The sequence below is a fragment of the Pleurodeles waltl genome, chromosome 4_2 (genome assembly GCF_031143425.1).
Source record: "Pleurodeles waltl isolate 20211129_DDA chromosome 4_2, aPleWal1.hap1.20221129, whole genome shotgun sequence".
In the NCBI taxonomy this organism is placed as follows: domain Eukaryota; kingdom Metazoa; phylum Chordata; class Amphibia; order Caudata; family Salamandridae; genus Pleurodeles; species Pleurodeles waltl.
Genome location: NC_090443.1, coordinates 744,119,584 through 744,132,558, shown reverse-complemented (window position 1 = coordinate 744,132,558; position 12,975 = coordinate 744,119,584). Strand labels below are relative to the sequence as shown.

The 12,975-nt window shown below is 45.7% G+C and overlaps 1 protein-coding gene across 1 annotated transcript in view; it reads left to right on the top strand.

The window, feature by feature from the left end:
* STXBP3 (syntaxin binding protein 3) overlaps positions 1 to 12,975 on the top strand; it is a 154,810-nt gene that overhangs the window by 83,897 nt on the left and 57,938 nt on the right. Inside the window, exons 10-11 of the mRNA XM_069232399.1 lie at positions 8,984 to 9,088; positions 10,883 to 10,940. Of these exons, the coding sequence (XP_069088500.1) occupies positions 8,984 to 9,088; positions 10,883 to 10,940 (163 nt within the window). The remainder of the gene's footprint in view (positions 1 to 8,983; positions 9,089 to 10,882; positions 10,941 to 12,975) is intronic.

Here is a 12,975-nt window from a genome sequence, read left to right as displayed (position 1 = left end):
AAAATCATTTGACCAATCTGCCGATCTTAGAATATCTTCCAAACGTGATCCAGCCCAAAAGGCTTTAGACGCCATAGCCCCTCTAGCAGAATGGACTCTGAATTTTGAGGTATCGATGCCCGCTAGTGACATTACCCATTTAACCCAATGAGCTAAGGTAGGGGAAATTAAAAGTTGAGAGGCAGAAGATGTTCTAAGATCGGCAGTCTTTTGTTCATAAACCTTTAAACAATTTCCCACGCATAATTTCGGGTAATTGTGGAAGAATGGATAGAAAACAGAAGTAATATTGGTTTTAGTACGACGAGACACATTGAACAGTACACCTGAAGGAGTAAAGTGACGAGCCCATATATCTAAGGCTTTGACATCAGACAAACGTTTGATGGACACTAGACAAAGTAACATTGTTAGTTTAGCGGAAAGCATCTTCAAAGACAATAAGTTATTATCCTGCCAGGATAGGAACATTTGTAAGATGAGAATTACATCCCATAGAGCGGTATATTTGGGAAGGGGAGGGTTGGAGAATTTTACTCCTTTCAAAAGACGACAGATGATGTTCTCCTATGGGTTTCACGTTTATAAAAGGATGATGTAGGAAGATAGCTGACCTATATAAATTAATGGTCCTGTAAGATTTGCCAGCACTAGCCGGAGAGGCAAGGAAGTTCGCTATCAGACTGAGATCTGCTGAAAAGGGATCACATGCTTTTCCCAGACACCAGCTAGACCAGATGGACCAAGCTGATTTGTAAGCCTTGGAAGTGCCTGGAGCCCAGGAATTGTTGATGTAGGTTGAAGCCTCGAGTGAAATTCCTGGATAAGATGAGGAAGACCTGAAACTTTCCAGGCAGATAGGAGAAGGGATTTGCTGAGAATGAGATCATGAGGGAGTGGATTGAGAAGGAGAGAAGGGAAGGAGGGCAGGAATACTGGGAAGTCGATAGATAATTCAAGAAGAGGGAGCTAACACACTTGAGATTGCCACAACGGAACAACTAGAACTACTGTGGCTTTTTGACGACGAAGATGAGTGAGTACTCCGTTTATCATGATGAAAGGAGGGAAGGCGTAGTTTATTGCCTGGGACCACTGCTGAAGTAATGCATCGGTCACTAAAGCTTGAGGATCGGGTCTCCAGCTGAAGAAAAGAGGAAGTTGAGTATTTAGACGAGATGCGAAGTGGTCTATCTGAAAGGGACCCCATTTGCGATGAAGAGAGTTGAAGACCGAAGAGTGAAGTTTCCAATCGCTGGAGTCGGAAAGATGACGCGAATACCAGTCTGCTACTGAATTGAGCGAACCTAGCAAGTATTGTGCGCGAACTGAAATTTTTCGGTGGAGGCAGAATTCCCAGAATTTTTTGGCTAGTTCGGCTAGGGGTTTGGATTTGGTACCGCCAAGATGATTGATATATTTGACTGCCGTGAGGTTGTCCATACGTAGAAGTACGGAGCAATGGATTCTGTTTTTGGTGAAGCTTCTGATTGCAAAGGAGCCTTGTAAAGAAATGCCTCCCTGTTGCAGTTACCCCCCACTTTTTGCCTGATACTGATGCTGACTTGACTGAGAAGTGTGCTGGGACCCTGCTAACCAGGCCCCATCACCAGTGTTCTTTCACCTAAAATGTATAATTGTCTCCACAATTGGCACAACCCTGGCATCCAGGTAAGACCCTTGTAACTGGTACCCCTGGTACCAAGGGCCCTGATGCCAGGGAAGGTCTCTAAGGGCTGCAGCATGTCTTATGCCACCCTGGGGATCCCTCACTCAGCACAGACACACTGCTTGCCAGCTTGTGTGTGCTGGTGGGGAGAAAATGACTAAGTCGGCATGGCACTCCTCTCAGGGTGCCATGCCAACCTCACACTGCCCATGGCATAGATAAGTCACCCGTCTAGCAGGCCTTACAGCCCTAAGGCAGGGTGCACTATACCACAGGTGAGGGCATATGTGCATGAGCACTATGCCCCTACAGTGTCTAAGCAAAACCTTAGTCATTGTAAGTGCAGAGTAGCCATAAGAGTATATGGTCTGGGAGTCTGTCATACACGAACTCCACAGCACCATAATGGCTACACTGAAAACTGGGAAGTTTGGTATCAAACTTCACAGCACAATAAATGCACATTGATGCCAGTGTACATTTTATTGTGAAATACACCCCAGAGGGCATCTTAGAGATGCCCCCTGAAAACATACCCGACTTCCAGTGTGGGCTGACTAGTTTTGCCAGCCTGCCACACACCAGACATGTTGCTGGCCACATGGGGAGAGTGTCTTTGTCACTCTGTGGCTAGTAACAAAGCCTGTACTGGGTGGAGGTGCTTCTCACCTCCCCCTGCAGGAGCTGTAACACCTGGCGGTGAGCCTTTAAAGGCTCACCCCCTTTGTTACAGCACCACAGGGCATTCCAGCTAGTGGAGATGCCCGCCCCCTCCGGCCACGGCCCCACTTTTGGCAGCTAGGCCGGAAGAGATAATGAGAAAAACAAGGAGGAGTCACTGGCCAGTCAGGACAACCCCTAAGGTGTCCTGAGCTGAAATCCTCCATCTTGCAGATGGAGGAATCCCCCCAATAGGATTAGGGATGTGCCCCCCTCCCCTCAGGGAGGAGGCACAAAGAGGGTGTAGCCACCCTCAGGGCTAGTAGCCATTGGCTACTAACCCCCCAGACCTAAACACACCCCTAAATTGAGTATTTAGGGGCCCCCAGAACCTAGGAAGATAGATTCCTGCAACCTGAAGACGAAGAAGGACTGCTGACCTGAAAGCCCTGCAGAGAAGACGGAGACACCAACTGCTTTGGCCCCAGCCCTACGGGCCTGTCTCCCCACTTCAAGAAAACCTGCAACAGCGACGCGTCCCCCAGGGTCCAGCGACCTCTGAAGCCTCAGAGGACTACCCTGCATCTAAAAGGACCAAGAACTCCAGAGGACAGCGGCTCTGTACCAAAGAAGCTACAACTTTGCAACAAAGAAACAACTTTAAAAGGACTCCACGTTTCCCGCCGGAAGCGTGAGAATTTCCACTCTGCACCCGACGCCCCCGGCTTGACCTGTGGAGAAAAGACACTACAGGGAGGACTCCCCAGTGACTACGACCCTGTGAGTAGCTAGAGTTGACCCCCCTGGGCCCCCCCAGCGACGCCTGCAGAGGGAATCCAGAGGCTCCCCCTGACGGCGACTGCCTGCTTCTAAGAACCCGACGCCTGGTAAAGACACTGCACCCGCAGCCCCCAGGACCTGAAGGATCCAACCTCCAGTGCAGAAGCGACCCCAGGTGGCCCTCTCCCTTGCCCAGGTGGTAGCTACCCCGAGGAGCCCCCCCCCCCCCTTGCCTGCCTGCTTCGTTGAAGAGACCCCTGGGTCTCCCATTGAACTCTATTGCAAACCTGATGCTTGTTTGCACTCTGCACCCGGCTGCCCCCGTGCCGCTGAGGGTATACTTTTTGTGCTGACTGGTGTCTCCCCCCCGGTGCCCTACAACACCCCCCTGGTCTGCCCTCTGAAGTCGCGGGTACTTACCTGCTGGCAGACTGGAACCGGGGTACCCCCTTCTCCATTGAAGCCTATGCGTTTTGGGCACCACTTTGACCTCTGCACCTGACCGGCCCTGAGCTGCTGGTGTGGTAACTTTGGGGTTGCCCTGAACCCCCAACGGTGGGCTATCTTGGACCCAACTTTGAACCCTGCAGGTGGTTTACTTACCTGCAAAACTAACAAATACTTACCTCCCCCAGGAACTGTTGAAAATTGCACTGTCTAGTTTTAAAATAGCTTATTGCCCTTTTTGCCAAAACTGTACATGCTATTTTGCTGATTCAAAGTTCATATGATACCTGAGTGAAGTACCTTTCATTTAAACTATTGATTGTAAATCTTGAACCTGTGGTTCTTAAAATAAACTAAGAAAATATATTTTTCTATATAAAAACCTATTGGCCTGGAATTGTCTTTGAGTGTGTGTTCCTCATTTATTGCCTGTGTGTGTACAACAAATGCTTAACACTACCCTCTGATAAGCCTACTGCTCGACCAAACTACCACAAAATAGAGCATTAGAATTATCTCTTTTTGCCACTATCTTACCTCTAAGGGGAACCCTTGGACTCTGTGCATGCTATTTCTTACTTTGTAGTAGCACATACAGAGCCAACTTCCTACAGCTAATATCACACCTTTGAGACTACCCCTCCATCCATGCCACCATCCTATGATCAGATGACAGAGAATCACTTGGTCCTTTTCCGCAAGGAGGTTATGGCTCTGTTGGCCAAGGAAGTTATACAGAGGGTCCCTGTGCCAGAAGTAGGTTGTGGTTATCATTCATGCTACTTTTTGGTGCCCATAAAGGACAAGGGCCTCTGCCCTATCCTAGACCTCCTGTCCCTTAATCTCTTTCTCAGAAAGGAGAAGTTCAAAATGCTCACTCTGGCGCAGGTTCTATCTGCCCTGAACCCAGGAGACTGGATAGTAGTGTTGGACTTGCAGAATGTCTATTTCTATTTTCCCGTCCTGCCTGTCCACAGATGTGCTTGCGGTTTTCGGTAGGCCACAAGCATTTTTAGTTTACCATGCACCCTTTTGGCCTTACCTGCGCTCTTCTGGTATTCACCGAGGTGGTGGCGGTGGTCACAGCTCATCTGCACAGGTCAGGGGTTTCAGTCTTCCTCAACGACTGGCTGTTTAGGGCGAGCTCGCCCCAGGCTGTCTTCTCCGAACCTCCAGACTACGGTGAACCTCCTGCATTCACTGGGGTTCACTATAAACATGCTGAAGTCACACTGGACTGTCTTTTAGATGCTCCTCTTCATCGGAGCTGTTCTGGACACACTGGAGTTTCAGTCCTATCCTCCTGAGCTGCGAGTCCAGGATATTCAGGCTATGATACCTATGTTTCAGCCTCTATCCTGGATTTCGGTTTAAATGACTCTGAGGCTTCTGGACCTCATGGCCTCCTGCATCCTACTGGTGGCACATGCCAGATAGCATATGCGAGCTCTGCAGTGGGACCTGGCGTTTAGGGGAACCTCTCCGACATAGTCCAGATCTCGGAGGGAACTGTGCAAGATCTGCAGTTGTGGCCATTGAACCATGACTGGGTCAGAGACAGATCCCTCTTCCTTCCCCAACCAGATCTGACAGTAGTGACAGCTTCCTATCGCCTGGGATCAGGTGGCCACATGAGAGAGGCAGAGATCAAAGGTGTCTGGCCTCCAGTGGAGTCCGGGCACCACATCAGTCTTTTGGAGCTCAGGGCGATTAGGCTGGCATTCAATGCATTTCTTTCCTCTCTCAAAGGGAAAGTACTGCAGGTGTTCACCGACAACACCACCGACATGTGATACTGCAACAAGCAAGGTGGGGTGGGGTTGTGGACCCTTTGTAAGGGGGCTTTGCACCCCTGAACATACCTGGATCACCAGGGCGTTTCCCTGGTGGTTCAACACCTGGCGGGCTCTCTAAACACCAGAGCAGATGAACTCATCCAACAGTGCCTGGTCAATCACGAATGGGGTCTCCATCCGGAGGTGGCGCAAGGTCTCTCTCAGCAGTGGGGAGAGCCTTGGTTAGATCGGTTTGCCTCCTCACAGAACGAGCAATGTCAACTGTTTTGTGCATTGGAGTTTCCAAGGCAGCACTCAAGAGTTCTCAGAGATGAAGAGCGACTGGGTCCAAGTAAGCCCTGTAACTCCAAACTGCCTCTTTCGGAGGATCTTCTGTCGCAGCAGCAGGAGATGGTTCTCCACCCAAACCTGTCCCATCTCTGCCTTCTTCCATGGAGGTTGATTGGCAGCAGTTGACAGATTTTGACCTTCCGCCCGAAGTCTGTAATGGTATATTGGCAGCCAGGTGTCCTTCCACCAAAACAGTGTACGCCTGTCGATAGAACACATGTGTGGCATGGTGGACAGAAAAGTCTTTTGAACCTATTCTGCCCCTCTCTCTGAGGTCTTGTTGTTTATACTTTATTTGGCCCAGCAGGGCTCTGCTTTTGGCACCCTCAAAGGTTATTTGTCTGCTATCTCTGCTTTTCTGAGATTACCTTTCCAACCCCCCTTGTTTAAATCTCCTATTGTTAGTACATACCTGAAGGGTCTTCCCATGTTTCCTCCTTCATCATTCATAATGACTGAATGGGATTTGAATCTGGTTCTTACCTTCCCAATGTACGCTGCTTTTGAGCCGCTTCCTAATTGTCCACTCAGGCTTCTGACATTAAAAACAGCCTTCCTTGTGGCCATCACTTCTGCTTACAGGGTGAGTGAGCTTCAGGTTCTGTCATCTAAGCCACCCTTCCTTTGTATCTATCCTGACAAGGTAGTGCTTTGCACCAGGGCTTCCTTTTTGCCAAAAGTGGTCACGCCCTTTGTTTTGCTTCACTAATGACCGAGCTGAAACACTCATTCACTGACAAAAATCTCTGGAATGCGCTTCTTAGTCCAAAGAAGACATGCTGAAAGCACACGTTTAAAATTGGTCACAGTAATGAAATGAAAACATGTACAAATGATTCTCCACTGCAATATACACAGCAAATACATGTATCTATATTATAATGCAAAGCAAATAATGAATTAAAAAATATACATCACCATGAGGCAAGGGCACAACTCCTTCATCTCCCTCCTATTCAGCATCAGATTGCCAGAATCGATCGAGGAGAGAGAGATCAATTATCCTCACAGGAAGGAATACACACTCCAGCGTCCTGGATATGCCAGAGATCTGCACACACTCAGTCCCCTGTCCATCTGGTCTCGGCCCTTATACTTTGAACAAACAAGAGAGGAAAATTCTAGAACCTCTCGCTCACTGCAGAAGTTTATTTAGCAAAAAATGCTGATTGCTTTAGGCCAGCTTTGAAAATAACACATCGGGACTTGGCCACACTCGCAAGGTGCCAATTCAAAACAAGACCGTTCCCTGACATCTGAGTACATTCTTAGCAGCCTAAGCCCTTGGTGGGAAAGAACACGAAAAATAAAAACATGTGCACATTATACAATGTGGAAAACTACTTGCAGCTTTTAACGTAGCAGTAGCTAATGCTAAAATAAAGTCAATAGGCAAAATTAAGTTGGTGGTCACTAATGTGATGGTGTGATGCTAGGCTAAGTGCAACATGGAGTCAGTGGTCAAAACTCACATATCATTACACCCTTTCATATAGGGCAATCCATCACCTTGCCTACTTTTTACGCACCCCCACATCCTTCTAAGAAGGAGGAGAGACTCCACCACCTGGACCCAAAAAGAGTGTTGGTGTTCTACCCTGATCATACCAAAGAGTTCAAGGTGGATGATCAACTCTCCTTTGGTTATGTGGGTGCGAAGAAAGGTCGGGCAGTGGAGAAAAGAAGCATCTCCAGATGGGTCATCTCTGTATTGAAATGTGCTAGGCATTGGCTAAAAAGCATCCCTGTGGGTTTGCATGCGCACGCTACCAGAGCAACAGCTGCAACCACTGCTTTAGCATGTGAAGTTCCAGTTCCGAACATCAGTCAGGCAGCAACATGGGCACCACTGCACACGTTCACCAAGCACTACTGCCTGGACAGTCAGGTCTGGAGGGACAGGTACTTAGCCCATTCGGTCCTGTAGGACTTCCTGGTATGATCTTGGTTTGTAGACCCTATTCTGGGGATGGTATTGCTTGGGGATTCTCAGGAATCTGCAACTAGAAGTCTCTATCAGATGAACAAGTTACTTGTCTTTGGTAACGCTTTATCTGATAGCGACATATTCTAGCTTCAGATTCCTTACCGACCCACCCATCCTCCCTGCTCTGCAAACTGATTTCAAGGGACACGGACTCTCCTTTCAGGGCCCTTATTCTGACGCACTGGTGGTCAGTGTTCTTCATGACTCCACCCTTCTAGCTTAGGAAGTCGTGAAAAGAAACTGACGTCAGCACACCGGGATGGCGCCTGGCACCTATGTAGGTCCTGTTATATGTATGTAGGTGCACTGTTCCAAAAAGACAAAAGACAAAAAAAAACTAATGGTTATATTGGAAAGCAAGGGCGAGGTTGTGATTAATGTCAGGAGAGCCCTCAAGCACCCAATAGGGTGACAGGTTTCATCATTGGGCTAACTCCTCGTCAGACCGGTGCTGCAATGTCTGGCGGGCCACCCAAAAATCAGGGTGGCGCTCAACCGTTGGCCAATCGCCAAAAGGAGGTCTGAAACGAAAACTGACTGTAAAGGAAAGTGAGAGAGGGAAGGAGAGTAAGAGAGAAAAAACTAAAATTGGCTCTGAACCTAAACCATCATTTTAATGAGTCAGAGACAAGGTGCAGGCCAAGATTAAAAAATAAATATGGGGAGTGTTGATGGGAATAATGTCCCACTACACTCTTTAACAAAGGAAAGGTAGTATGCCTAATCCTGTCTAATGGTCCTATGTAGGTCCTGCAACATCATATTTGGTGTGCACGATGCCAACGACCGGCGCAGAGCCGACCAATGCCACCTAACTGTGCGCTGGGGTGCTGCTCGAGAAAAATCTCCAGATACAGACTGATGCCTGGGGGAAATACTGAGGGGAGGAATCTGCAACTAGAATATGTCTCTACCAGGTAAAGCATTACAGAAGGTAAGTAACTTGTTCTTTCTGTCCTCACTGACTTGTAAAATGCAGCCTGAGGCTTTTTGAATGCAGAATCTCCTCAATATTCCTTGCGGTTTCTCAGCTTTGCTACCTCCTCCTGTAACTCATGCAACCCCATGGTTTCCCTGTGGAATGGGTCACGTGACACTTACATTTTCATGCTGTTGCTAAAGGTATTGAGTATATTCTCGCTAAAGTGTCTACATCTGGACTTGCTTTGTTGTAAAATGGGTGGTGGCCACTAAAACTGCCTAAAATAATATTCTAGGCCTTAGCTGTGTAAATTGAAATGTATTACATATATAACAGTGTTTTCAGCTACGTGGCTAATGTTTCAAATGTATCTTTTATTCTGTGCATGACAGGTATAAAACTGATGGATCACAGGGGCAGGAAAAAGAAGCACATCTTGAGGAAGACGATGAATTGTGGAGGCAGATTCGGCACATGCATATTGCTGATGTAGCTGTGTATGTGAATATGTTGAAATGTTTTCTTAGTGCTTTTTATCTTTTCAAGTGGATTAATTTTATTCCTACATCGAACCTCCTCATTCACAGTATGTCAGAATTGCTCCATCTTTTGAACAGTGCTGGGAAAATGTACCAATGGTATGTGGACAAAGACGCATGGTCAGCCATCCCAAGTGCCTCCACACTCACCTGCTGACTATTTCCTATCAGTGAATAAAACTCTTTTTTTTTTTTTTTTGCTAACCAGTATAGGCTGAGAACAGTTCCACTACCAAGTGTTTTGTTGTATGTGTCTCCATTTATAAAATATTTACGTGTTTACTTTTCTTCACAAGCCTATCTGCCAATTGTTTAGCTTTGTAGTCAATTTGTGTGACAGAAGACATGATTCAGGAGTGTGGGACCTGTGTTGATTTTTTTTTACCCGACTCCTGTGCCTCGGACTGCAAGTATTTATTCACTATTGGTCACCGGATCTGTATCAATCTTGTAATGAAAATCTCCAGTCATCACTATACCTGGTGTGTGGAAGGTTGAGGAGATTACCAATCTTTGTAATCATTGCCCTCATTGTGGGTTACAGGTGGTGATGGGTTCTTTTCATTTTGCCGGTTCATACTTATGTAAAGGATTGTTTGAATTGAATATCAATAAAGACTTACTATTTTTTAAAAACTTCAGTCAGTCACCCAATCAGTTAAAATCAGATACTGTTCCAAATGTAAATCGTATCGGACTCAGGTACCCAGTTTGTCAGCATCCTCGGATACCACGAAGAGAGTTATCCTCATTGGATAGGTATCCTACCACGGAAGAAGTTTCTCTAAGTAGGCTAATAAGTAGTAGATTCTTACTAGGACCAGAAAATGTTTTCACATCAGTCACTGTTCAGAGACTTTTGCTGCAATGGGTAGGCACTGGTTCCACTAAGTAAAATGCATCCCTGGCAGATAACCTATGCTGGAGCTTTTGCTCCCGGATCTGTGGTGAGCTGTAGCCCCAAATATATCCTCAACTACTGTCTACTACAGAGTTGGGGAACCTTTATAATTCTGGTTCAAAGCTAGTGCCAGGAACTGTTTCAAGAGGATGCCTGTGTCACGGGTAAGCACCTGCAGATGGGGAGCATGTGTAAGACTGAAACTACACAAACATCAGCCTTGCCAATAGCTTTAATGTTGTTTCAGTCTGAGATTAAGTGGATCTATATGCTGTATGTGTACTTTGCACAGACAACAATCATCTTGGGTTGGTCTGTTTGAATCTAGCTTCAACTGAAAGAAATCTTTCCATTTAATCCAGGGAAGGAAGACAAATATCATTTTAGGAAATTTGCACTGTTACATTCTTTCATTTTGAATTAGTAGCATACGTTCAAAGAATGTTGGTGCTTACCCATATGAATGTGAACAGCTCCATCTCACCCGTGTAATGTGGCTCTGGTAATCCATGACTTTGCCTTTTATATCCTGATTGGTTCTGTCTCGAGGTTTTAAAATGAAACTGTAATGCTTAATACTAATTTTTCATTCAACCCAAAAATTAATTTCGTCCCCCTGCTAATATTCTTGGTCTAGTGACTAATGACGTTGTTTGTACTGCAAGATACAGAAAACTCCTCTATGGTCTTTATGTTCACAAGCAACTTCTAGTGCATTAGTCACACTGTACTTATTGTTGGTACATTTTCTAGTACTGCACGAAGATTATGGTGCAGCCACTAATAAAGAACAAATAACTACTGACGGTGAAACAAAATTATCTTCTAATAGTTCGTTTTTCTCTTTATAGAAAAATTCCAAAACTTGTTAAAGAAATTGCTTCTGCTAAGAAATCTTCTGAAGGAAAGGTAGGATAATTATCTTTTGAGTAATGTGTCGTAAATGTAAACATGTATTTAAACCTTATTTGCCATTTTTTTGTAAACATGGTAAATCAAAAAGTGTTTTTCAAAGCAGATCTTGTAGTGATTCTGTGTGCTTTTGTATGACTTTAGCTCTTGACGGCTATAGACTACTAATCTGTTCAAAATATTCAACTTCACAACAAAAAGGGACTGAGGGCCATTAAAGGTCTAGCATACATTTCCCACCTTACTATAAGTAAGTATGCAGTTGCTACAAAAGCCAACAGCACTGCCTGCAGGTCAGAACCCCATACGGGGTTAGCCCCTTTTAGGAGCAAAAGCCCTCAGACACCCCAAGGGGTGTCATGCTTTATCATCGGGCAGCTACACATTTGGCCGGTGCTGCAGTGCCCAACGGGCCCCACTGGGGGGCTCTTTGCCGGAGCTCTTTTCTTGTTGCTGATATTAATAGTGAGGTGCAGTAGAGGTATGGTGTTGGGAGAGTGAGTAGATTGGTGCAGGAAAGGTAAATTAAAAATGGCTAGGAGGGATTCAGAATCAATCCACAAACCATGGGTCCCTCTCTGATATCTCTGGATATTGGGGAAAAAGCTGCTAATATGATGTGGATACCTTATGTGGACAAAACATTATGGAGGCGTAAGCATGAACTACCCTAAATAGCCAAAAAAGGCTCGGCATGGGAGGGAGGAGCAGGGGCAGAGCAGGGATGCAGCAATTAAGGGGTTAATGGCAAATTTCCACTCCACTCAGCATTGCTACCTCATCTTCATCATCTTTACTGTATCCCCTAAAGGAGATAATGTGTCACATAAGCGTTCACAAACTCTCCCTGTTTTTCTTCTTGGAGGTAAGAGATACTCAAAAACCTGAACCCCTTCATTTCTGTCGTCAAACATGTGGAATGCACAGATATTCTGTCTTGCACTGTGTCTAATGCCACAGTTTCTAAACTCCTCTTTCTCAGAATATACCAATTTTGTTATTAACTCCAAAACACCATCATCACTCACTTTTAGGAAAACTGAACACCAGCCCATCAGTTCTAGAGGATGTCAGACCCACTGCAGCCCTGTTATGAATGCCAGTGCAATGTTCACTGCTCACTTCCCAGAGTCCTAGTACAAAATGATTTCTGAGTGACTTCCAGTCAGACCTAAGCTCTCAACACTGAATAGAAATCTATCATAAAAACATGGACCAAAGCTAGGAAGCCCTTGTCTACTAAACCTACCCTCTACCCACACTGCCACTACTTCACCTGGAAATTGAGATAGGCATTTAGGGCACAAAGCTGTAGAAAACGAAGTCTTTCTCTTCTGGTCTCAGGTTGCCTACATAGAGCTGCAGATTCTTCTTAGTGCCTGCCTACACATTCTTTAGCCTGAATCCAACAGGGACTAAGCAATATGCCCATGGGACGGGGGTAATTCCATATTAACACAAGTCATCACGTGGGACTCACTAAATCAGCCCTCCAGGTCTGCGAGCCTCTGTATATAACTTCCATTCATTCAAACCCAAGTAAATTGAAATATTGATATGTAACATTGATGATGATTGTTAAGTACAGATGCTGGACGCAAAACAGTATTAGACATATATTTCCTTTATATGCAATTCATTCTCATGCATAAGCAGCCAGACTATCACATATGAGATGCTGATAGTGCAGATGACGCAGTGCTCATATACAGCACAGAATGCATGACGTACAATACGCTGACACCGTAAATTCACGGATGATTTCTTCAACTAGGTATCAGCCATATGGGAAGCCTATACAATCAGCTAAACACCCATAATGTGTCCATATTACAACCAAATAGGTGAATTCTGTTGACGTTTCGAGTGATCCAATGCCCCTAATCGCTCCCTTTTCCAATCGGGCAGTGTAAATTCAAACAGAGTTGTCGCTTTGATTGTAGATAGCAATTATAGGATGAGCTTTCCAAATTCAATTCACTTCCCCTAAGTTACTCTGGTGTCTACAATGCACCGGTCCACGCATCTCATT